At 38.8% G+C, this 27,174-nt stretch overlaps 2 protein-coding genes across 3 annotated transcripts; one reads left to right on the top strand and one right to left on the bottom strand.

Moving 5' to 3' along the window:
- Window positions 1-125: 125 nt before the first annotated feature.
- LOC145480636 (PC3-like endoprotease variant B) lies at window positions 126-12,923 on the bottom strand. 2 transcript variants are annotated; one of them, XM_081458913.1, is made up of 14 exons: window positions 12,198-12,923; window positions 11,455-11,559; window positions 10,638-10,727; window positions 9,508-9,616; window positions 8,931-8,968; window positions 8,079-8,152; window positions 7,350-7,438; window positions 6,370-6,542; window positions 5,336-5,557; window positions 5,110-5,210; window positions 4,010-4,231; window positions 3,021-3,268; window positions 2,161-2,360; window positions 126-1,457 (listed from the first exon to the last, which is right to left on the bottom strand). In XM_081458913.1, the coding sequence occupies exons 1-14, from the start codon at window positions 12,441-12,443 to the stop codon at window positions 735-737; spliced, it is 2,640 nt and encodes an 879-aa protein (XP_081315039.1). In that variant the 5' UTR covers window positions 12,444-12,923; the 3' UTR covers window positions 126-734. The 2 variants fall into 2 exon arrangements, with proteins under 2 accessions (XP_081315039.1, XP_081315040.1); XM_081458914.1 differs by lacking the exon at window positions 11,455-11,559.
- Window positions 12,924-13,028: 105 nt separating this feature from the next.
- Window positions 13,029-27,153, top strand: LOC145480639 (synapse-associated protein 1-like). Its single transcript, XM_081458916.1, has 12 exons — window positions 13,029-13,330; window positions 14,294-14,376; window positions 15,009-15,072; window positions 15,672-15,745; window positions 17,170-17,309; window positions 17,877-17,965; window positions 18,745-18,807; window positions 19,264-19,316; window positions 19,495-19,588; window positions 21,203-21,310; window positions 21,772-21,824; window positions 25,234-27,153. The coding sequence occupies exons 1-12, from the start codon at window positions 13,120-13,122 to the stop codon at window positions 25,318-25,320; spliced, it is 1,119 nt and encodes a 372-aa protein (XP_081315042.1). The 5' UTR covers window positions 13,029-13,119; the 3' UTR covers window positions 25,321-27,153.
- The last annotated feature ends 21 nt before the right edge of the window (window positions 27,154-27,174 follow it).

Raw genomic sequence — 27,174 nt, 5'->3', positions numbered from 1 at the left:
CACTGGTATTATCTTTGTTTTGAACAGTAAGTAAAAAATCGTCAAAAAAAAACATTCGACAATTCACTGAAAGAATGTAAATAGAGGAGGGGAGAGACCACAACATGGCGTTTAAACCAAAGTTTTAAAAATCTCGATATTCGGCTTAACCAACACTGAACTCATCTTCTGGAAAGAACGCCTTAAAACAATCCTAATGATTTTAATTTTTAAGTGTAAATCTACTAGCGTTCTACCACGAATGCCGTTCTCTGATTGGCTACGCTACTCACTATCTGTTCTGTGATAGATAGCGAGTAGCGTAGCAGTGTGCGCTTGTTAACAAAATGACACCCGCCACTTCTTTGCGTTTTCGAAGTGTCTGTGAAGAGTTTTGAGGTAAAGTTGTGAACGACTAGTAGACTTGTACTTAAACAATTAGATTATTCGCTCTCGATTTCTATGCGTGATAGATGATTCGGGCTGCGCCCTCGTCAACTGTCACGCGACAGAAGTCTCGACCTGATAATCTAATTGTTAAATAGAATCGAATATATGGCTCAGCCAAAGGTTTCGATTCTATACACGGTTGTAGTAAGGTGTAATATTATCACAAACCACTCTTGAGCCTGTTTTTTTTTTTTCAAAATTAAGCCAAATGATGGTCTAATATATACCTAGATGTAGCTGTGGTTGGTCTGTTCCTGAGAATTATAAAATTGATAAATTAATAAAAATTGCTAGACTAAATGTTCTTAATTTTCAGTTCCATAAAATGTCAACACCCATTTTAACAACACTCCTGAACAGCCGCTGCCCAAACAAGGGATCTCGGGATTTTCGTAGCCCGCGTTCACTTGAACACGCTGGGTAGCGGTCTCCTCGGCCGCTACTTGAACCTTCTTCTTTATCGTATTAGAGTTATTGTCTACAACAACGCTTTTCTTTGCAACTGGTTTGTTTGTTTTCCTCTTTCCAGCTTTATATTTCGTTTTCTTAGGTACAGATGGTTTTTCTTCGAAAGTATCTTTAAGGTCTTCGTTATCATTGGAGATGTCTTCGTCGAGATATTCCTCGTCGTCGGGTACACCGTCCCAAGATGCCTCCCTCAATCCCGCGGGATTCGAAATGTCGTCCCGCTCTTCGGCATCCATGTCATCGTCGGGGATTTTTTCTAAGTAAACTCTCTCATTAGCTGATCCCATGGGATGTTCCCCACTAGAAGATCCCTCGGGATTAAGGTCAAGCCCGGGATCTCCGAAATCCTGATCACTACCGGAAATATCTCCGCTTCCAGAATTTTGGGGATACGAGATTCGGCTGCGATCGTACACGTATTCCGTGGTGCTGGCCACGTCGCTTTCTGTGAGATTATAAAGATCGTCTATCACGCTTTGTTCGCTCATTTCAGACCTGTTCTGGTGCCGCACTTCATCTCGTCTAACGCCAGGGGGATATGGAAAGTCAACATGGGCATTCTAGCAAAGGAAAATTATGGTATAAAATGAAACCCAGAAATGATACAATGTCGTAAAGCCACAATAATCACTTCAACTCATCACAGCAAACGGAAACAACGAAACTGTTCAATCAAAACTTCAAGCAAAAACTGCAACTGACGTCAAGCGCGGGAAAGAGTATAACCGGTACCAAGAGAACGCATCCAGTTACAAACACAGAAAAAATCGTCAGCGGTACCAAGCGCAGGAAACAGCAGAATGCTCGCAGACTCTCTTTTGCTCTAGAACCCGCAGGGAAGACCGCAAAAATTGAGCGAACAACTACAATATTCGAGGGGTGGGAGACTAAACCACAAGTAGCCCGGGGGTCAGAAAACGAGCGAAAAGAGACACCACGCCTGCAACACTCGCGACTCGTAGCTTCATCGCTCGCCTCTGAAATATCGTGCTAGTTCCCACAGGTTTCTTTTAGCGTATTTCGCTGCAGATTTTAGAGCAAAAGACAGACTACTTGCAATCTATGAAAAATTAGAACCAGTGTAAAGCGCAGAGAAACCGCATCCGGTGACAAGCGTGTGAAAACACGCCACCGGCACAAAGCGCGGGAAAACGTGCAACCGGTGTCGTCCGGATTTTTGTTCCTGACGTTGGAGAGCGTTGTGTGATTAATTTTTTCCAAGGCACGTGTAACTACATTGTTTTTGCACACTTGTGATGATACCTGTAATTTCAGCTGTTGTACATGGGTCTGTTGCTGTTTGGTTTGATCGTCGATAACTTGTTCTTCTAAGTCCTCCACATCAGTGTCCTGTTTACTGGTGTCTAGATGCAGTGTCCCGAACCCATTCAACACGCGATCCCCGATTTCATTCAGAGGATTGTCTATGAGCTTCAACTGCCAGAAACCGCGAGGATTCTCACCTAAATAATGACACATTTAACAGTGTAACCTAGTTCGTTTTCAAGTGAAACAGCATGATTTGGGAAAATGATTATTGTAAATACTGTCACAAAACGATCAATAACTGAATGGTTCGATTTTGTGGAACAGCACCCAACAAAAGGTAGGAACCCGAATGGAAGCGAGGTCAGATGGCTGAAGATGCTGAGGATAAAAATAGCTTACAATGTGGCATGACCACACTTGAAGAAACGCAAAAAGGTCATGCGAAAAAAGTTCCATTTGTAAACAGCACTACGTATAAAATTGAGCAGTTTGTATAGATACTAACCAGTCTAAGTAGGTCGCCCGGTAGGAGGAAAGTAAAAAATTCCCTGGTTTTGTCTTGAGCAGAATAAAACTTGCCTCCAATTTATTTTGAAAAACATTTTCACTGGCTACAACAAAACGTTTCTCAACTACAGCAACGGGAAAATAAAATTCTCTAAATTTCATAAAAATTTTATATTTTTCTGGCCAGATTAGAAATTCCCTGACCTTGAAAAAGAAGCCCGACTTTTTTCCTGACCTGTGGCAACTCCATTTACCCTGTTCTTCACAGAAAGTCTATTTCTCCAAACAATGCTAGAAGAAATATACAGATATTACTAAGGACATTTTGGTTGTTGAACAGTGCTTACCCCAGCAGTGGACAGTCATGAAGCCCCAGTTGTCAAGCCCTTCCTTTGAGTCATCGTAATGGCGCGTTGACAGCATCTCATTCTTTGTCCCGGATGGTGACATCAGAAGAATGCTGACGTCACCGCGGCGCCGGTGAATGAAACTGATGGTGAGTACCACGTGTTCGAGTTTGTTTATCTCGGCAATAGTCCCCGCGCACGCTTTGGTGGGTATGGACAGTTCCAGTGCACCTCCTGATGGGATGTCTCTGTACAGCGAAAGACATGCAAGGCATAAATGATATCACTCTATGTCGCTATATGAAGAACCGAAGGCTCGTTGCAGGTCACCTTAGAATAGCTTCGGTTTAATCTGGTGATTTCAATCAATTGCCGCTCTGTTGCTAAAGAAGAATTACAATTTTCGATCTCTAACATATGAATATAAGCTGGCCTTGTTTCTGGTTTTTGAAGGCTCTTTCATCATTCTCAAGTCACATCAAAATCTGGCAAGTGAAGTCATATGACCAGAAACACCAAACCGCCTCAAACCGCATAAAAAGCAATACCAGTGGTTCGAATCGAATAAATCGCACGTGTTTGTTGCACAATCCATATTATCTGAAACAACCAGTAAGTCACAGAGAGCAATTTGAGTAAACCCAAAACTAAAGCAACTGTATCAATTTTCTTTAAAAATTCTTTCGAGAAAAGTGTTTGGTAACCAAATTAATGATAAGTCAGGGCTCGGAAAAAAAAAATAGAATTCCAGCTTGCACTTCGGACAAGCAGCCCTCAAATTTTGCTTGCCCTGGACAAATCTTAGTTTACTTGTTTTCTACCTAGTTGGCAGAATATACGCCTGGGCCATTGCCCTTGCGGAAAGTCAAGAGAGAGTGAAAAATTACATGGCTGGCAGGAAAATCTACTTGTTCTGGGAGACCGGACGGCACCTTTTTCGAGCCCTGTGAGTATGATAAGTAACGATGAAGCTACTGACGGTTGCTCACCGTTCTTCTATGCTGGCAGCACCAGTGCAGATGCGTTGAGCGGGAACAGTAGTCCATGATTTGGCCATTTCAACCATAGCGTCAGCATCAAGGCGGCCGAAACCGAACTTGTGATTAAAATGAAATCCAGCTCCGTTTGTACGCCAGCCGTCGTCTACAGGACTCGTTAGTTTGGCTGTTCTGACCACGATGTGTTGTACATCTCGCCATGTAAGTTTATTACTGAAACAGAAAACAAAAGCAATGTTTATCACAAATAAATATCCGCAATGATTCAAACGCAGAATGACACATTTGCATGCATCATGTTATCATCGGTATCGGCGCTAACTCAGGATTCTGTAGCATGAGGCGACTCTTGAAGGTCCCGAAAAGTTTTTGCACCCGGAAAGCCGTAACAAAATCTCAAACGCTATGATTACAGAGCTGTTTTCTTCACATATTCTTAATACGATCAGAGGCTCTCTTCATACAAGAAGTTTCGGGCGTATACACTTCTCTGTTTTTAGATACAGGTTAACTAAAAATGGCTTTCGAGAACCGGGTCCCAGGGCTGGGTTGTTCAAAGCCCGATTAAGCTAACCCAGGATTAGCGAGAGTTTTTATTTCAGTTTTGTAACTTTTCGGTAAGTTTTTCAGTTTATATTGTCTGTCCTTCTGTTTTGAGCTTGAATAATTTCAAACTACACAAAACATAAGCAGGGAAAAACATTTTTATAGAGGAAAAATTGGACTCCGAAAGTCCGATCCGGATGTCTAACACTTTTAACAACATAACGTATGTACCACATAGAGTGATATTTGTCAATTGTTTGGATCAGGCCCTAGTTTTAGTTGGTTCCATAAACAGAAAAACCCGAGCTAATGGCGGAAGCCTGTGGCAGCTTAGGTGAAGCGCCAGAACTTGTCGGTAGTGTACCAGCTCTCGCAATCTTGTAATTCTATTTGTCGTCATTGCAGCAGCTGTTATTGTTTTGGGGCTAGGGGGCATTGTTTCTGTTGTTTGTTCTATTGTCCTCTCAAAGGGTTTCAAGCCATTCATGTGAGACCTTACGAGAGCTGCAACATGACCGAACTTGCATGGACTCGGTATTACTTACTTAGCCTCTAACATAAGAGCTATCATCCCTGCTGCCAGAGGAGCGGCAGATGAAGTGCCTTTGAATTGCTCTGTGCACTGATGATGAAGATCTGTAGTGATCTACAAAAACAAACAAATAAATTCACAAAAACAACAATTAGAGAAGGCAGGTTCGACAAGCATCCGCTAAGATCTACTCGCCATCAGTAATACTGCAGTACAACTAAGAAAACGAATCAAGGTACCATTTTGTTTTCTTCGCGCTCTCTGTGAGCACCTCCGTTAAACGTGACCGCTAAAGTAGAAGAGCAGAGCTCAGTGTAGTAAGCAGACAGACCATGGTCCCCGATACATCCGATAGACACTGTGTAGATACTGGTGGTGTAACCATCACAGTTACAGTCATCATCTGTCAGACCTCCATTACCAGTCGCCCACACGTAGATGTTACCTTTGCCGCCACGACCCTGGAATAGAAAAAACAACACGATTGGCATTATCGCAACGTGGAGAATTGATAATTATCTTCCAAAGGAAGGAATCTTAAAAATAAGCGTTGATTAAGGATGAAAAACCCAAAAGCAGTAATGATAAGTATAAACGACCACGGATGGTCAAGACTGGAGGAGATTGGGCCGGATTTATTACGAACTGCCATATCCATCGGCCTCTGGATGCCGCCAATTCGATGCACTTTTAAGACAAAGCGATACACGCATTTACTGGTCGCACTTCAATAATGTAAGGCCGGTCTCCACCACACTAATGCGTTTTTTAAAGTATCCGTTTTCGTCACAACCAAAGCGAAGCAAAATATTTTCGCCCACACTAACGTTTTCGGTTTGTTTTCACTTGTCCACACACTAATGCGTTTTCGTATGAAAATGCATACTTTTTGATGCGTTTTCGCCTATCGTCCGCACTATAAAAACGACCGAAAACGCTGATAGAAACGACAGTATATGACGCTTTTTCCGGCACCGTTTTCAAAAGCCTCCGTTTTCACCTACCCACTCTAGAAAGGAAACGTTTTCAAAACGATGCGTTTTCAAAAGGCTGCAGTTTTGGCACCGTAATCGATTAATGTGGTCAGGGGCTAAGGCATAGTGGTTGTCAACTAATGAGATGTGTCTTTCAGCACTCAGTTACAAGTTAAGTCAACAAATTCCATAGTTTCTTTTAAGTTAAGTGTAATTCCCAGATTTCACAGTAAAACCATAGTACTAGTTAGATAACGCCCGATTAAACCTCGAACAGGAAATAATTCCCCGTGTCTTACCGCCTCAGCTCCTCTCTTCAGGGCCTTGGCTGCTAAGGGACCTGGCTTGCCAAACGTTTTTCCATCATCCTTTGGACCCCAGCAGTTACTGAAGACGTCAACGTACTGAAGTTGAAATCCCAGGGAGCTGGCCTCTAACGCATCTGTGGCCTTACCGTCCAACATGCGAACACCTGAAATGCACGCGCTTTGTGTTAAATTTGTGAAAAGGCTATCTGAAACAAACTGAGCACTTCGAAGCCTGTAAATAAGAGTAGATATCGCAACCAGCCGCTGCTTGACCAGTGACAGGCAAAAAGCGAAGTTAGCAGAAGTCTTTTATGATGAATCAGTTTCACTCTTCGGTTAATTAAGGGAAGCGGTTTTTTTTTTTTTTTTTTTTTTTGGCATCTCTTGCTAAAAATCACAGCGCATTAACTACTGTAAGTTCCTCTTTACGAATGCTTCCTTATTCTTGACGTTAATACTCTCGCAGCTAAAGGTATTGTCCAACATCGGAATACAGTCGAACCCCTATTAAGCGGCCACCCTTATTAGGAGGCCAGTAATCAAGGCCCCTATGAGGGCTTCTGTATAGTTTTGACCTCTATTAAGCGGCCAGGGGCCCATTTCTCGAAAGCCCTGGAAACTTTTCGGGCCCGTAAAGCCATTTTTAGTTGGTCAGTATCTAACAACGGAGAAGTGTATACGCCTGAAACTTCTTGTATGAAGGGAACCTCTGATCATATTAAGAATATGTGAATAAAACAGCTCTGTAATCGTAAGGTTCAAGATTTTGCTATGGCTTTCCGGGTGCGAAAACTTTTCGGGACCTTCGAGAAACGGGCCCCAGCCCCTTTAAGCGACCTCTATCCAATTCCCCGAGGGTGGCCGTTTAATAGGGGTTGAACTGTACTATGTTTCTCATTAAACAGTTTCATTGACAAAGGATCTATGCTGTAAAGAAAAATAAACGAAATTTATTTCCGACAAAATCATACCTCCAACATGCGCCTGATATGCTACTCCTGCCCCACAGATAGAGTTGTTTGCCAAGGCAGCAACTTCTCCTGCACAGCGCGTGCCGTGGCTGTAAAAGGAATCAGGAAAAAAGAAAAAAAAAACCTTTTTCTGGTCTTCTGGCTCCTTTTCTCTGGTTTCTGATCAACAAGCAACTCAGGTAAGTTGTCATCACTTTGCACGTAGCGTCTGTTTTCTTGCAAGATTAGAAGGATAACTTACATGCACGTGCTGAAAGCGAGCACTCTTATTATAGCCAGCTAATCAAAGAGTGCTGATCAATGGCAGTATTCTAAGCTGCACATGCAAGTTATCCTCCTCGCTCTCTCTTCTCCTGCCTGGGTTTAACCCTTATATAGAGTATGGAGGAGCTCAGGAAGTCGGCCTCAAACCCTAGAGTCCACTCAAATAGACCAATATATTTTGCAGTCAAATTCGATTTTTTTTTTGTTTCCTTCGATTTCATTTCAACCCTAGTCTCCTATGCAGAAGGTCTTTGGGCTTCTGATGTATTTTTTTGTTGGGGTTGGGGGGGGGGGTGGGTAGTGTATGACAAGCCGAAAGAACATCTGTGTAGGAGGCTACTTCGACCCGGAAAGGAGGGGGGGAGGAGGGCTGGGAAGCAACTTGCACAGCAAGCAAAAGGTTACATGTAAGACACTACCTGTAAATATATTAATATGACATTAAAATCATTATTAAGCTATTACCAGTTATCAGGATCTGTGTCCCGTGGCCTAGGGTCATCATCATTATCATTAAAATCGTGACTAGCTTTTGGATCCTGTAACGATAAGAGAACAATAACACACTCAGTGAAAAGACCAAAGTCTGTGAAAGAAATCTTTATGTGTGACTGTTCAAATGAATACTACTGAACAGTACTTTCATTTGGCACAGTTTATGTATTTTACTTTCACTGCACCCCTCAATAACATGTGGACTCTAAAATTCAAAGCTCATCCAACAGATGTGTTTTTTGCTGCTGCCAATCAAATGTTTGGCAGCTCCTCCCAGCTTGCCAGTACTGCCGAGAGTGCGGTAATCAAATCAAATCGTTGAGCACAGTTCAAACAACATAGTGGAAGGTTCAAGGAGCCGCTGAACATTTGCTTGACGGTAGCAAAAAACGCATCTGTCGGTTGAGCTTTGAATTTTAGAGTCCGCGTGTTATTGAAAGGCGCAATAATAAAATGTAGCTGCTGTATACCCACATCATTGGAGATGAGTGTGCATTTTTTAAATAGATGTATGTCCAGGATGTTATGTTGCCAGCACAATCACTGCCTTTTCTCAGGCGTAGATATTTTCATTTTTCTGTGCTATATTCTAAACCAAATAGAAGATGGTGTTCCTACATTTTCTAAGGAAATAATCCAATTTTTGCTGCCTAGAAAAACCGCTGAAAGCACTTGCGCTGCACTTGTGCATCCACAAGCAGTTTTTCTAGAGCTCAAGCATGCAGAATATAGAATATCATCTTCTATTTGGTAACTATACTGATCTGCATATGTGTACACTTAAAGAGGTACAAAAGTTGAAGTACTAACTCTACAACTTACATAATTTGCGGCTAAGTCTGGGTGGGTGTGATCCACACCTGCCAAAAAAAAAAACAGAAAGAAAGAAATATGGTGAACTGCTATGCATTTCAGAGAGCTGAAAACAAAGGCCATGTTCATGTGAGCAAATCAAGTGTGTGTGTATTTTTTAAAGTAAAATAGTCAAATTAAACTCATCACCAACTGAATAGCTTGAGAAAGGGGCCTAAGGGATGATGGAGTCAGGTGAAATATGAGCATCAAGCAGAGCAAGCAGGTATCTATGGCAACTCTGAGAGCGGCAATTGTCAGGCACTGTCAAACTAATAGAATCAGTGGAGATACTTACCATCACCAGCAAAAGGGAGGGAGGCGAGGGAGCAAAAGCATGCTAGAAGCATGAATCACACTCAAAGCAAACTGCACGTTCTTACACAGCTGGCAAGCAAAACATGTAGGTTGTGCGAAATCCTGTATGAGACCGCACAGAGCATGGCTGCTCTGAAATGCCTCTGACCACTATTGGCTCGAGTCAAACTTTACCTAAGTTACATTTAGCCACATAAAAATGAAGACTCAACATAAGTTTATGACTCACCATCATCCAATATGGATACCACAACTCCTTTGCCCGTGAAGCCCTTCTTCCATACTGGAAGAACATTAATGTCCACTCCAACAGGACCTCCTGTCTGACCTTCGTTGAGCTGAATGAGACAGTAAAATTATTATTAAGCGACTGTCAATAATAACATTTCATAATTTATCAACTTATTAACACACACCTCTATTCTGTTTAGTTGACATATACAGCTGTTTTGAGAAAGGTTGTCCAAAGAGCTTATAAGTGCGTACATGACAATGGCAAAATGTATTATGGGTAGAAGTGGTTTCCCATCAATTTTTTAATTGAAGTTCATAGTATTTCAGTGCAAAGGAAGGAGAAATGGCAAATACAAGTATTCTTTATTTTTACTTCCAGCATCCTGATCATGACACACTGTGAACTTCTATCAATCAGCAGTAAGCTACCACTACCCATAGCACTTACCTTTCTCTTTCGGCATTGTCTTGTGTTAAAAAAAAAATTAAAATAGCTCTTTGAATGTGAGTGTGAATTTATTATTTTATGATACAGGGCAGGGAAAAAACTCTGGCCTGGTTGCCCAGGACAAGAACACTTCACTCTTGACTAGTGAAATTAGAAGTTTGATGGTCTGGTGGGCAAATAAAATTAGCCTAAGTAGTCTTGCAAGTTTGAGTGAAAATGTCAGCTTGATACACAGTGGAATCCTAATTTCTCAAACCCTCAGTTTTTCAGACCTCCCGATAGCTTGAACCAAAAGTTATTTCCCCTTCTCAGTCAAACACTGTAATTTTACCCCTGATTTCTCAAACTATCTTATTTTTTGAACCAATTTTCATCTCCCTTGGAGGTTGAAAAAATCAGGATTCCACTGTTTATTACAATTTCCAGTCAGAAACTATTTCAAAACTTAAGACTGCAAGATAAGCAAAACAATGGTTTGTTCCCATTATACTCTGTCCATGGATTGCCACACTGGCAGTCAAATTGGCAGGCACATATACTGGTAATATTTAGGTAAGAACAAGTGAAAACTGAAATTTAGTGATCCACTGGGATGGCAGATTTCATATTTTTCCCTACTGTAATATTAGCTATGGGGAGAGGATATGATTGATGCTCAGTCACATAAATTCACTCACCAAATACCACATTTCTTTAAACTTTGGGTCTGTAGGTATTCCATCCCGCTTGACTCTGTGAAGAATTTTTTGTTGTTCTGCCCACTTCACCTGATTGTACAATATCATTGTAGGAAAGAGAATTAATATTTCATTAAAAGCATAAAATGACCGCCGGGATGCAGAAAAAAACAACATTTAAAGTACATTTTCCACACTTATTTGAGCTGGTGTTAGGCATTTGTAGGGGAAAATGTTTGAATGATTGACACATTTTTGTGGTTAAATCGGCAGTGCTGTTATTTTTACAACATTTCTTGTCATGGAGGTAAAATCAGAGATCTCCCAGATTTTCATTTTTTTAGATTATCATCTCTGCACTAGCATCCCATCCAGTAACAATGAACCCTGCTGTTTTATTCCTTTACCTTACAGGAGTAATAACTAGGAATGTGCTCTAGAAGCTCCCGGGTGCCACAGGTGACTAACTTTTGTCTTTGGGTGACTGGAAGAACTTAGTACATTTTTCATATAAGCTTAAGTGCTGGGCACCCAGGATTTCATCGTTAGAAACGTTTGGGCTCCTTGTAATTTTTCTTAGACCACAGCCTTGGTCAACTAAGTACGATGCACCTGCCCAGTTTAGAGCCACTACACTCCGAAAAGTCATTGCTAATTTTCTATTACCCAAGATAATAGCCCCAGGCAATAACTATGTATATAACAGGTTTTGAACCTCAGACATGGGTTGTGCAATAAATATAATGTCCTGACTACTCTGCCATGATGTCTCTAGAAAAGCGTAACTAAAGTATGTTTTAAATTTTATTTTACGAACCTCTTTCTCTAGTAGTAACCTATCAGTTTTATCTCTGTTGTGTTCTTTATTCAGTTCATCCACATCATCATGTCTGAAATGATAGTGACCTTTGAGGTCACCGATCTGAAAGAAAGAAGCAAGTCAAAACAATGCTTTGTCTGAGTGGGACGTAAGTCTCTCAGTCTGGAACAGTAAGACCACATAGCCAGCCTAGAAAAGCTTTCTAAACAGTGTTTCTGTCCAAAGCTTTAACACATGAAAGGTTTTGACATGCCTTAAGTATCAGAACACAACTGTTACTCAAGTATCCCTAGCTGGTTTCTACAGTGAAATGTTTATAGAAATCTATCAACTCATTCAGTTACATGAAGTGTTACACAGCTTTTAGCTGTGATTTATTTTTCTTTTTTTTTTCCAGAAAATATCACCAGTCTAGGAGAAGGAACATAAACCAAACTCAAAATGACCAAATTTCTGTTTTAGTTACATAATACATTAGTGTTTCACATAAAGACAGAGTTAGAAAATGACTCTTGAGGAAGGTAAATACAATTTTCACCTTGGCCATTTTTTGAGTAGGTGTAATTTGAAAGTAAACATATGCACAAGAAAATGCGATTTTAACTCAACCATGTCGGCCACCATGTGCTGTTTAGATAATTTATAATCTTGACTGACTTCCAGCTTCATCCAGCCAGTTACTTTCACTAATATTTAAAATCTCTTCCTTTCAGTCCATCATGGCCACAATCTTAACTAACCTGGCCTATAATATGGAAGCCATGTCTCTTTGCAATATTCGCGACCACGTGTTCCTCTGCAGGGTCAATTTCCACTGCCCATGTATTGGTAAAATATCCTTCTTTGTCGGCCAATTCCCTCTTCCAATCTCTTGTATTGTTCCAAGAAGAATCGAACTGTGGTCTACTGTCCGACGTCCAGTGTACGCTTGAAATAGTAACGATCGCCAAGCACGCTCTTGTCAGTAAATAAGGCCCATGTCCCATATTTTCTTTCCAGTAAACGGCAATCGCTCTCGTGGAGGCATTCGAAGAGGGATTAAACCATGGATGACAAAGCAATTAAATCATTTATGTTGACAAACGCGGGCAGGTAGACCCTGCTAAAATTCTCGCTACGACTGGTGGCCTCATTCTCCAGTTTCGTTCGACTTTCATGGTTTCTAGCTACATGTAGCCATCATGTTTGGCAACGATTAAAACACATGCGAGAGAATACAACTTTAACTTTAACTCTGATCGCAATCCAGGCATTTTTGTAATTGGCCTGTAAAAATTAAAAGGTGCACGACCTCGAAAGCTCGTAAACCAGTAGTTTTGATAAAACTCATGTGAGCGTCCGTTCTTAGAATTCCTTCCTCTTGGTTATTGTTAGCACTCTCGTCCCACATTAACCATGTTTACCTTCTATACAGTGAAAAATCACTGAATAAGAAAAGAAAACCGTAAAACAATTTCAGCTAATTTCAAAATCATCCGCCATTTTCCTGAAGGCCACGCGCATATGTTTTGGAAGAAAGCCGCTTAAAGAACACCGTCTACTCAACTGCTTGAGAATGTGACGTCACGAAAAACATTATGGCTACGAGGAAGGGCCAAAACTTGCCCAGTTTGGAATTCTAAAAACAGCGCATTTTAGGTTGAGAATAGTGGCGAGGAAACGATGTTTAATTGGTGGTCCTCTTTGGCACCTCAAGTAAGTGAGAGTAGTGAAAACGTTGGTGAAAAACCCGCTGAAGGGGAGCAAAATACTGTCGAGGGCTGCAGTGGCGATGGAGGGACGGGCAAAACCGACTCGCAACAAAAGGAAAGATCGCAAGATAGCAAGGCGTCCGAACTGGATTATGCAAAGGACATGGCCAAGAATGTAGGAAGTAAGTTAGAAAACCCGTCTGAATTTTGTCGTTTTGGTCTATGTTAGAGGTGGTTCACAGATTCAACAATTTTGTTGACTGCGCTGCCTCATTACTTAAGCCTAAATGCAAATAAACACCTCACCCGTACAATATCTTTTACCCGATCGAAAGGAGAGAAGGTGAAAAATAATTTTTAGTTCCCCGTGGAATAATTCAATCGCTAATTTAAGCTAATAAAGTAGTTAAGCCTACATGCTGGGTTTACAACATGCATGCAAGGTTTGTTATGTAAACCTACATGTAAATAGGCATTACCTTAAAGCCCACAGAATTAGAAATATTAAAGGAAATCAGCTCTTTTGAAGACCATTTTAAGAGGGATGGGGTTAATAGAAAGTTCTTGATGTGGAGCGAGGGAGGGAGGGGTTAATTGAGCCTTTACCATGAAATGCTTCAGAAATAATATGATGTCAAGTTGGTTTTTATCAAATTTTTTTCCTGTTTGAAAAGGGTCTTCAGTCCCAGCCATAATTCCTTTGCACATCTACTTCAACAAAAATAATATGGCAATAATTAGTTGCCATGAAATTCAATGAAAAATCAAAATAGAGAGCTACCCAAACATGACAAGGACCCAGAAGTTGCAACCCCCCTAAAGTATTGATAGAAAAAGCTGCTTAATCCAGTAGTCATTACATTTGGAGCTTTGTGATAGTAGTGCATTGGTCTCTAGTCAGCCTAGGGTTTAGTTCTATATACACCCCATACCAGAGCGATTCCCATGTAATAAAGGCCTTTATTCTCATACATGTGTGCTGATCCCAACAGATTTCATGCTTCTGTTGTTGAGCCTGCAATATCCATGCCAACACTGATAGTGGAACATCTCTATACCTGTAGATACCTGTATATCTACACCAAGCACTGACTTGATCTCATGCTGTTATTTTAACATCCCTTTATTATGTTTGTATTTTTCAGATTTTCTTTTCAGCTTTGCTAGCGTTGCAACAAGTACTGCATATAAAGTGAAGGACTCAGTGAAGGAAACAGTTGAAAAGCAGGTTTGTGTCATGATTTTTGAACTAGATCACTCTAAGATATTTTATTATTATTATTATTATTATTATTATTATTATTACTATTATTATATAACCTTCTGAAGGTGCTTGAATAAAATTGGCACATTTTAGTGTAATATACACAAAGTTAAATAATGACATCACCCTCCTTATCTTGAATGCAAAATCCTTCGAATATAATTCATGTAACTCTAATGTTCCTTTACATTTATTTGCCTGTAGCTTAGAATTTCTTCCAATCAGAAATTTTCAACTGTAGGCCAGGAGGTGCTGTTCTTTTTTTTTTCGTCGTTTGTATTTCAGAGGCTTTTTATGTTGTCATGGTTACAGTTTTGTTTCATATTTTTTTCCTTCTTTTGTACAAGTGTTTTACATGTAAAATGTGAACAAGACTTAAGGCAGGGCTGATTATCAGTATTTTATGGTTGTATGGGCGTTATTTACATTCATATATGTAACATTTGCTCCTTTCTATTTAAGTCAATAGTGAAGCAACTTGTTATAATGCAGTTTCTTTTTTGTCTCAGTTAATTTTTAACTTCAGTTCTACATGTATGTGTGTAGTTCATTTTCCTCTACTGATTTTTTTTTTCCCTTTATAATTTATCTGACAGCCAATAATTGGAGATTTTAACAAGAAACAAGATGAATTTGTAAAGGAGAAACACAAAAGAAAAGGTAAAAACTAAGAGAAAGCTTCATTTACAAATCACCAAAGTCTCAGCATATCATGTATGTTTCAATGTTTCAACCATGTTTCAACCTGTTAGCTAAATTTTTCAACCTAGGTTAAATTTTTGAAACCAAGTTAAGGATTTTTTTTTTTCACTTTTTGGTGGGTTCTTAAAAAGAATAACATACACATCACATACATACATGTACCCTCTCAGTTCCTAACCCTACCCCACCCTGCCAGAGGGCAGTCGTTAAGATTTGACTCACCTTTAGCCTTGTTCTCCACACCCGTAGCAAACTTCAGTTGTTACTTTGTGGGTGAATTCTATCAACAACAGGCAATTTGAATTTTCACCTGTAGCATGAAGGGAAAATCAAGCATACTCAGCCGTAACAGGTGTTATGGGTTATGGCCCTTGATGACAGCCCTGCTGCTAGGATCCATTTCCCCTTTGAAACAAATGAATCTACATTGAAATCATTCTGACTTAAAGAACAAATTGACATTTAATATGTACATGAAGATTTTTTGGTCAAAACCATATAAGTAACTGTTAAATTGTTATTTTTTTTACCTCAAATGTATTGTTTGATAACTTCAGAAGCTGCAGTACCACCATGGGTAGGATACAATGAGGAAGAAACTATGAAAAATCAAATATTGGCTCTTTCAACAGTGAGTAGACAGATATTAATTTATTATATGGAGAAGAGTGTTTTACTGGGAACTAAACCACTCGTAGATTCCATATGCCACTTCATCCGGGACCCGAGTGGCGTATTTTCTGTATGTCACCTTTGTGAGTGTCGTATCGTTCAATGACATCACGATTCCCGCCTTTTGCTTTTGTTGAATTGGTTTCTCCATATAATAAAAAGAACATTACACGTTGGCTCGAAGATATGAATTTTATGTTCTCGTGGCAAGAACAATATCTCACTCGTTCACTTCGCTCACTCGTGAGATATTGTTCTTGCCACTCGAACATAAAATTCATATCTTCTCGCCACCGTGTAATATCCTCTATATATTTTAAAGTTTAAAATACAGTTCAACCCCTATTAAACAGCCACCCTTGGGGAAATGGATAGCCACCTAGTAGAGGTAAAAACAACAGAAAAGCCCTTATCAGGACTTTGATTACTGGTTACCTAATAGGGGTGGCCATTTAATAGGTGGCCACTCGATAGGGGTTCCGCCGTACTAAGAGGAGACAAAACTAATCATTAATTTTTGTTATGGAAAAATCATTCAATTTGTAAACATCAAATGTTGACCCAATGACCTTGGATGTTCCCTAGAATGCGGCACTCCATATTGTAAAGAGTCACTATGAAAAACACTTTTAATACTATAATTTAGAATTATTTACATGATTGTCAGTCTTGAAAAGCCCTGAAAATTTCACAAAAAACATGTTTGCTCTATTAGTTGAACCTCTCCACAATGGTAACCTTGAGGACAGAGGAGACAGGCAGCTGTAGAGAGGTGGCCATTATGGGGTGGTAGGGGTGTAATATGACACCTATTGTTCAGGGGGGGTTGCAACATTTATATGTAGAAAAATAGTTATTGTAGCATATATTAAATAAGCAACACAATCAAAATATATTAAGCATGAAAAAGAAACCAAACAGAAATGGAGACCTATGATGCACAATAAAAAATGGGGTTTTGAATATGCACTGTTTGTCAGGTGTTGATTAACTGGCAGTTGGGATGTGCCCTAGTGGCCATTGCCATTGTGGAAAGGTGGCCATTGTAGAGAGATTAAAACAAGAGGGAATGTATGGACCATCCACTTGGACAGAAAAATTGGCCATTGTAGAGAGGTGGCCTTTAGTGAAGGTCCAAATGTGTGTCCAACACTCAGACATCATTTAATATACATTTCACTCTTAGTAGACTGACTTCGACTTTAATATGTTCTGGACTTTGGACTTACATATGACTGCTGTTTTTCTTTATGGGAATTACGAGTCATCTTTATTTTACAACTGTGACTTAGTGGTCATTGCACTTTGCTGTGCTTGTTTGAACTGTGGTGCACATCACCGCAGTAAGTACTAAGCAAATTTGTTTCTGTTTTGTTATTTTAGGATGAAAGAAACTTTTTACGAGATCCTCCATCTGGTGTTCCGTTCCATTTTGAAAGTGAATCAATGTACCCTGTTGCTTTGGCAACCCTTCAGGAAGACAAGAATCTTAGTAAAATGAGATTCCAACTTGTACCTAAGAAGTAAGTCAAGTTTGCATGACTGCACAGTGTTTATGAACACAGCACCCTTTATTTGCACTCTTGCTTTTAAAAAATATGTAATAGTTGTAATTACATGTTAAGCAAAACGAACATACAGTTACAAGCTGAAGTACATTGTAGAAAACTGTCTAGTTGCCTGGAATAACAGTGGTGGTTTTATTTAAAAAAGACTGAACCAGGAGCCATTCAGATTAAAGTGAATGAAATATCCAGTCATTTGTGTGGCAACAGTTAAGAAAAATTTACATTTGTCACTATTCAAGACAGCAACACCTACAAGTACATTTCCAGAGACTTTCATTCCAAAAATAAAAATAAGTCATTTACAATTTGAGGAGTTTTGTAACCCTGATCAACAACTTTTATTTACCATGTAAATTACTTAATGTGATCTTGGCTCTACACCTGTAACTTCCCTGACCTAGCCAACATTTTTTCTTAATAATATTTTCTTAATTAATATGCTAAGTGCAATGAGGTTCAGTCTAGCAACAAAAAATATCTGGTATTTTGCATGAAATTTTTATTTTTATTTTCTTCAACCAGAATTTCAGAAGAGAGATTTTGGAGGAATTACTTTTACAGAGTATCACTAATTAAACAATCGACACAGCTAACATCACTTGCTGCTGCAGGTAAGCAAGTCATCAAGATGGGGCATGCATTGTTCTTTTGGTGATTTTTACACAATTTCTAATATTAATTTGATGAGAAAGATGGAATGTCACAAATGTGGGAAAAAGGAAAATCAGTGTACTCAACAGGATCATAACCCAAGACCTCCTTGAATCCCACAGTGGTGACTCAGCTTTTTGGGTGCTATTTATTCACCAAGCTCAGAACTTTCAGTGTACCATTCTTTAATTTTTTGTTGTGAACACTTGTTTATAATTTTACCGAGCTCAAAATTTGTACCATAATTATGTGATTCCTTACCAATTTCTGAATCATTTTACAGGTTGTATGACAAAAAAGGGAAAATAATGATGTATTAAAAGTATTTTTTGTGGAACAGAATTTTAAAATGATGATGATAGTGCTTTGCAGAACAGGACAGGTTATCAAATAGTCCTGATTATGGTGTCAGTTACCCTTGAGTGCCATACCACTGTGTTCGCTGTGTGCCACTTTTTTCTGAAAGGTCATAGAAGTGTCCATTCAATGTGGTTAATTTTGCTGAGGTTGACATAATTATTTGATATATCCATGTCATCAGGACATCTCGTAAAACCTCCTGTGAGTCTCAGCTGCCAATAAAAGTTGTTTCCGGTTTGACTGACAAAAATTTTGTGAAAATTTTGACATACTCAGTATGTCATATAGGCATGTGAGAGGCAAATATCCTGAAGTGCTGAGTATGTCATATAGGCACTCAATTCAAGGGGTTAATTGGTCATATTGGTTCTTACAACAGGTGGCAGTGGTTCTAATGGCAGTGATAGGCAATCAACCACATCAGAAACAAAGTCAGATACTGGTTAGTGTTTTCCCTTGTTACAGTAATTCCCAAGCTATCACTAAATAAATTCTCTTTGTCACTTGTTGTGCATTCCTTTGAAGTTATATGTACAGTAGGTCTGAATTTGGCAAGACTCACTTGACATCTCTGATTTGATGATTTTCTTTCTTTTGAGACACTGTTAGCCTTAGTGTGGTGAACTCTTGCTAGCTATTAATAGTGGTTTTGCATAATTTTATGACAAAATGCTTTTTGGCAAGAGATATTTACATATTTACATGACTATATTTCTCCCACTCTACTTATAATGTAAGATTTCTGTAAACGCAGTCGAGTACCGCAAGATACCATGAAGTAACGACTGCGTCTGACTCTGTGAACATCATGAATAGGACTTTATTTGTGAGCACTACACGTACATGTATTTCTGTTGGTAATTTTAATAATGTTAACATTTACTGGATTGGTTTATAGAATCAAGTCAAGGTGGGGCAATCAGTATACCCAGACAGAATACAGAAAAACAAGTAAGCAAAACTTCTGACTGTTTTATCTTATTTTATTTTGTTGTTGTTATTTTTTTATTAATTATTATTTTTTATTGTTGGTTATTATTTTTGTTTTATTATAATTATTATAATTATTTTTTATTTTGTTGTGTTTTGATAATTATTAGCTTTAAACTAATCAAAACTTTTCTTTCAGGAAACCCCTGAAGAGGATTTCTCTGAACCTAACGTGGATGAACACTCTGTTCATAATGAATTTATCAGTGACTCATTTGCACATACAGAACAAGGTAATGATATCAAGTTATTATGTGGAATTATCGAGTAGTAACTGGGGTTTGCTCAGATCAGTAAATAGTGCTTTACCCGATTGGAGTGCCCTGCCTATGGACATAAAAAAGCTTCGTTTTAATTCTTTTAGATTTTCATTACTTGATAGGTTTAAATTTTACAAGTGACTTTCCACTTTTAACTCCATTTTTATCAGTACATGTACTTGGATTTGATTGTGATTTAAATTTAGAATTTTTACTCTATTTTACCTTAGCTACTGAAGATCTCCCTGAAAAACACGCAATGTGACGGGAGCTTCCTCCATTCGGCCATGAAGATTATTTATTTATTTGTGTGTATCAGTTGAACCTTAACTCATAATTTTTAGTGTGAAGGGACGTATTGGAAGTCTGTACCAGTTTAAGTAGCTAGTGGGTCATTTTAAGCTGTATTTACACTGTTTCAAATTTTGTAGTTGCTGTTTACCCCACCTCGCTGTAGTTATTGTAGTCAGGTGAGGTGCACAGCTAAGAATACAGAATTTCTTATAACAGACATGCTGATGGTCAAAGATGCACAGCAACAAACTGAGTATTAGTATCATGTCAGTAATTTGATTGTGTAATTTTCATTTTAAATATAAAGTATTTATCTAGTTATCTTATCATCGTGTCAAGTCTCTCATTTATGGCCCACTGAAAACAAACTAAATCAGAAGTCCTATCAACCTATATTCGTCACTGACTCTGATGCCAACCTATATTCGTCACTGACTCTGATGCTGTTCTAGATACTACTAGATGTTACCTGTAGGTAAAAAGATAAAGTCTGTATATGAGCCAAGTGGCTCATCAGACCAGAGCTAGTCCATCGCAAGGGTTACCCCCTGCATTAAGTTCACCGGTATCTATTTATACACTTGGATGGAGAGAGGCACCGTGAGAGTAAAGTGTCTTGCCCAAGAACACAACACAATGTCCCCTGCCAGGGCTCGATCCCAGACTGCTCGCTACGGAGTCAAGTGCACTAACCATGAAGTCACCATGCCTCCCACAAGTATCCTCACTTATGTGTACCTAGTGGTACTTTAAGTTTCATTCTACATCTGCTTTAGTATAACCCGTAGAGGCCAACCTAGAAAAGGTAAATTGAGGAGATTGCCAATTTTACCTTCTTGACCCTCTAAAAGGTTGTTGAAAGTAGTATAATGCTGATTCAACCACAAAAATGCATCAAATGTTCAAAAAAAATTCCTAGAAAACACCAAAAATCAGCCAAAATAAGTGTGAAAAGTGTACTTCAAGTGCTTTCCTTCATATTGTCTGGGAGTTTTGGCGACCCATACTGGAGACCAGGAGATTTGGCCTGTAACCAGAAGACTCCTGTATAATCCTGTAGAGATGGCGTGGACAATAACCCTGCTACTGACTGTTGCCAGGCAATGCTAATCTTGGGTTTCCAGCCTAATGTTTGTCAAGTTCCAACAGGTTGGTAGGTCTGTAAATAATGATCAAATAGCCCTAAAAGTGAACTTTACATGTAGGTGTCATATATTCCCTGTCTTCCAGTAAATAATTACACGACCATTTACCCACTCTCAGACAACCAGTTCAAATCTTTCCTACATGTAGAACTCAGTCATGATGACCTTAGACAAATTGGAATGGAAAAGAAGCAAGATGGGGATCCAAGCCATCAGTCTAAACGAACAGAAGAAGTAAAACAGTCTGCAGTATCTGGTAATGCTTCGCAATGCAGTGTACTTTTTTGTAGTGTAAGAAAGGGGCACCTCATCTGAGACAGAGCTCAATACATTGGTAGCACTTAACAAATTTAACATCATAGAGGGGTTTGCTTATTATAGAAGGGGCAGTGGGGGTAAAAGGGAGGGGGGGGGGGTCCTGTTAGATCATTATCTAGCATGTTCTCCCGGGTTTTTTAACAAAGACAACAAGTCCATTGCCTGCTTTGCTCTTGCTACCGCAAATTTTCCAGGAAGTAGGACTTGGTCATAACAGCTAAGAATGCTGATCAAGAGGCTTGTCTTGTTATTAGGGCTTATGTAAATTTATGATACATAAACCTGTATCTGTCAGAACATATAAATCATCATGTCTGGAATGTATAAATCATGGAATAAATTATCATTGTAACTTTTAAAAGTAATGTAAAATGTTTTCTTTGCCTTTATCTCTCTTAGAAACTCCAGATGACATTCCTGAATGGGAAAAGGAGCTTCAAGCAGAGTTACAGGTAAGTTTTGCATGGCACATGGTAATATTTGATGGTCCACTTTCTTACCACATTACAGTACTCTTAGTTATTACATGATAATATCCAACTGAAAAGACAAAGACATTGTTAGTTGCAATAAAGAGTAATTTTTTTAATTCCCAAGAATTGTTGACATAATGAAATTTTTGTTGTAATTGCTTAATTAGTAACTCCTGAAGCCATCACTCTGCACTTCACTCCCACTCAAACTGAAACAATTGTACACCAGGTTCTACATCTACATGTATTTTATAATTAACCGCGTGGCCATGGGCCGAGCGTGGTTCATGGTTTACCTGTGGTTTTTTTTTTTTCGATTTGTAGGTGACCAGACCCAAGCTTTCACTCGGCCAAATTTTGAGTCACGGAACCTGTGATGTTTACTCGCCAAAAGCTGTTGAAACATTAATAAATCTCATCTCCGATACTGACTTTCGCGGGAAAAAAATTAAAAACCCAGCGTTCGTCAAAAGTTATATTTTTTCAGCAGAAATTTCGCTCGGAACATATACATATTTATATTCGTTTGAATCATCGATGAAATGACTTTTTCCGGATATTTTTCCTTTGGGGTCAACAAAAACCTCCGATTACAAAATCACGCCGAACCCATACGTTGCAAAAAAATCTCTTCAAAACCCTGATTTCGAAGCGATATATCACTTAAGCGTTAATAGCTACCACACATTGGCAGGCGGTAAATCTATTCCTTAACAATCCAGCTTTATCGTGTTAAAATTTCAGCGAAATCAAACAAAACCAGAATTAATTAGAATTTTTTTGTGACCTCACTCCCCAGACTTGACCTAACAAAGGAAGCCACAGTCGCCCATAGCAACCGAAAAACACGATAATAACAAAGCCGACGTTTCGGCCAAAAAACTCCAGAATTATCGCCTGAGAGCTTAAACTTGAATGGGAACGTCTTTTTCGAACTTTTTTCAACTGATTTAGACAAGAGACTGGCCTCGGCGGGCTACAAAAAAGACCAAGAGAAAAAACAGAACAAGACAGCAGAACAAACCGATAATATTTCATCGCATGGTTTTCGGCACGAAAACGAAAATACAGCTTACTTCTGGATAAATTCAGCCTTAGAAGCCAGCAACTGGTCCCAAATTACTTTCTGTATCCTTACAAATGTCCTGATTTCCATCTCCGAAAGATTTTGCCCCAATTTTGAGCAAATAAACATTTCGCCACGGCAACCGCCATTACGGTGACTTGCATACTAAATTAGCTAACTTAACAAAATTCTCCCGAGGGGGGGATATGACAAATTTGGTGAGAATCAAAAGTAACGCCAATTTTCTGTCACGTTTTCAGTCTGTGGTCACTGGAGTGACCAAAATCGATACATCGGTCAGGATAGGGTTTTTTTTATATGACTTGTGTGACTACTTTGCTAGCCCTTTACTCGTGGAAAACACCAATTAAATTTAATCATGACTTTTAAGAAAGAAAGCTGTTGTTAATAGTGTTATTATTGTGTCGTTCATATCGTTCATACCCATACATATCCCGAAGAAAGTTCTAGATTAAGACCATTACGTCATGGGAGATTTGTCAACGGCTACCACTGATGGTGCAATAATACAGTTTGTGTTGATCAAGTGATGTGATGTCTACAGTAAGAAAAGAATCATCAATGACTGCTTTGGAATGTGCACTGCGTTCCGACGGTAGTGCTAAGCGAACCGTTTCATTTTTAAAGCGTGGTTATAAGATCTAACAGATCTTCTTGTTTACATTTTAAGGACGGTGCCTACTTTTGTTAGCGTGCACACGTTCTGTGGATCACGCAAGCCATGGTTTAAGCGCCACATGCATGCTGGGGTTGACATTGATGCAATCAACTATGCTATCATGTACACGACTAAAATGAAAGCAAAAGTTTCCTACTGTGGCCAAATCAAGTTTAATGAACCTGTACTTAAGCCAGGAACACCAGAATAGCAGCATATCACTAACCACTGACTGTTTACGTCTTCCAGCTGAAAACCTAGCTGTTATCTGTTGAAAATTACACTGAAATCCAACTGTAAACATGTACCTGCAGATGGCGTAGTGCGTGTGCAAAACAAGTGCGAGATAGGCAATTGTCTTCCTTACTGGGGAGGTGACAGGAAAAAATGTAACGGGCACCGTAAAAGTTTAAAAAAAGATGAATAACTTTAAAAAACGCGTGGTTACCCCTACATTTTATGTTATGAAATGGAAGTGGCAAGCCTATTCAACACATGATTAGATTCTGGTTGTGAGCAAAAGGTATTTAGACTGTATTTTGGCTGAACCAGAGGAAGGCTGTCAGAGACGCTAAAAGTGCTGTTGCAACGATTTTGTTATTAAAAACATACCACAAATGGTTTTTATGTTACCATTTGCCATGTAGTTTAAAGATCTTTTTAAATGTGTTTGCTTTTCTGTATGTAAAGGCGAAATTTAAGGAAATTTGTAAAGCAAATATCCTTTCCATCTTTTCAGAAAAATGCTGTTGTCAGCATTTTTGTTGAGTTTCAAGGCTAATTATCTCGAAAAAATGCATAGCTACCCCAATTTTTCTTTGTGGATTCCAATAGCCCTTGCACAGATCTATTTTTTCCACGTGGTCCCAATGTGACGCAAAAACCTTTGTATTTAGTAGGCACCATCCTTAATTACAATTTTTACATTTTATTTTTATACTTTTACATGAAGAAACATGATAAGCTATAAAGCCAGCCTGCCTGCCCAATATACTTTTTTTTGATGTAAAGTTTATATGAAATATTTCATATAGGAACTGCGGTTCTAGATGAAAGTGAAGAATGATCATTGCAGTTAATTTTCCATAGCTCAGTTGGTAGAGCATCGCACCAGTATCGCGGAGGTCACGGGTTCGAATCCCATTGAAGCCCTGATTTTTTTCAGGCTTCTTCTTTCCAGTTGCTTAAATTGGAAAATTAACTGCGATGATCATTCTTCACTTTCATCTATAACCACAGTTCCTATATGAAATATTTCATATAAACTTTACATCATTTCACTCCTCACGGGAAGATACGAACTCAATTAATTGACCTCGCTCCCAATGTGTGGCTTCATAGCTCAGTTGGTAGAGCATCGCACCGGTATCGCGGAGGTCACGGGTTCGAATCCCATTGAAGCCCTGACTTTTTTCAGGCTTCTTCTTTCCAGTTGCTTAAATTGGAAAATTAACTGCGATGATCATTCTTCACTTTCATACTTTTTTTTGTCATTAGATCTTAGTTTTCTCAGGGAATGGAAATTCACTGCACCTTGTATAAGGAGATGCAACATGAAGGAGCTAAGAGCTTTGTTGTGTCTCCCCATGGGGGAGATTTTTTGTGCAGCCACGTGACTAACCCTGATCAATGTTTTTTTACAGGATTTTGAAGTTGTAGATAATGAAGAGAGTGCTGAATGGGAAAAAGAGATAGAAGACATGCTGGAGGAAGAGAATAATATTCAATAAGCATTGTTCAGTTATATTATTGTATTATTTAGATGTATTAGATACAGTTAGGTACTGACTCAAGACATTTTTGTGGTGGATATCATTAACTCTATAAACTTAATGACCTAAGTTGTGTACCTTGTTATGAAGGGTACTTAAAATAGTGTTACTGAAACATCAATTTATCATTCAGATGTAGTATACAGGTTAAATCCTTCTGCTCCTAGACGGAAACCTCAGTGCATGGTTCTAACTTTTTATACCACTATTCTGTGAACATTCAAGTGAGAGCCTAACTGAGCTTCAATACTTTGATATTGTACTGGTTTTATTTATTATGTTGTAATATGTAGTAGCGGTAGTTTTTGTAATATGTTACCAATCAAATAGAAGCTGTTAGCAGTACCATTGCACTCACTGTTTATTACTGGGTAGAAAGTTAAGGTGGTCCTAATTTTCAAGTCTGTGGATGAAACCGTAACATGGGGTAATTGAGCGTTTGGGGGAGTGAAATAGTTTCTAACAGGAGCTGCACTTTCTGTGAACTGTAGAGTACTGTTTGGGGTTAAGCAGCAGTAATTAATTTGCAGAGTTAATTTGTAATCATTATGTTGGAGGAGTTAGTTTGGGTTTGTTTCAATTTGCTATCTTGAGAAATGAAAATAATGTTCATACCACATCGACATAATTTCACACATGCAGAAAAATTCTAACAATAAGCCCTGGCCTTGTATAAAAGGACATTTTCTGGAATTATGATACTAAAATGTAGCACTAGCTTTAATGAACATCAAAAAGCATCGACACTTTCTGATCATACGGTAACAAATATAAAACAAGGTTGAAGGCAGGGGAAGAAATTTTAAAAACATTGATTGATGCTTTGGGGCTCACTTACATTTTTTCATCCACACCGTTCATCACAATTTGTTATTTTTTGTCAAGGGGAGCAAGTGCAACAGGCTTTTGTGGAAACTTGTATTGTTTTGTTGCCTTTTTATTATTGTTTCAGGAGTGGATGAGACTTTTGAATCTTAGTGTCTGACACCTTTTGAAAGTGGAAGGGTGGGGGATGTTTAGTATTTGTTTTCTCCTTTGTTCATGATGTTAAAAAGAGTATTGTATTTACATTTCACTATCTCATTTAAGTCATGTAACTGTTAGTAATAATTCGTGTTAGCCAGACAATGTACACTTTTAGAAACACAATTTGTTTTGGGTACTTGCATAAATTAGCAAAAGAAATATAATGTACACTATGCTAAATATTGACCTGTCGGTTGGGTTAAAGGTGAAATAAAAGATGCTAGTTTTGGGACCAAATTAACGTTGTATTCCTTTACTGCTGTGTTTGTCCCAAGTCATCTAAAGTAGTGCAGAGGGCAAGGGAGAAATTAACTTGATACTTTCCCCACAATCTGGAATATAATGCTACAGTCATAGGAAAATTTGGTGTCCACTAGGTAGTTATTTGTGTAGTAGTGTGAAATTCCCATGACTTGCAAATTATATATATTGTAATATAAAGATTTGATGTATTAATTCTGTTGGGCACTAGGTTCCTCTTTGCTCTTATCCAACGAATTACGGAAACTAGTAACAATCATGATTTAGATCATAATAGGCCTTTTCCGTGTTGCCTTTTGTCTCTGTGTCAAAACAAGTGCGAAACCATTCATATGAAAATATGTACCTCCTACGAAAGGTTTTGCACAAGGACTTTTGTTTAAACAGTGGCACAGTGTAACTCAGAAATAGCCTAGCAACACAAATCTTGAATGGAACACTCCACAGTGATCGAATAGCCTACGTGTAGCCGTACCCACCATGTCAGGAAAAATGGGGGTGGGTGGGTGGGCAGTACAGCTACAT

The sequence above is a fragment of the Orbicella franksi genome, chromosome 3 (assembly GCF_964199315.1).
Source record: "Orbicella franksi chromosome 3, jaOrbFran1.1, whole genome shotgun sequence".
Classification (NCBI taxonomy): domain Eukaryota; kingdom Metazoa; phylum Cnidaria; class Anthozoa; order Scleractinia; family Merulinidae; genus Orbicella; species Orbicella franksi.
The sequence above is the reverse complement of the archived record's forward strand: the minus strand, read 5'-3'. Positions and strand labels throughout refer to the sequence as shown.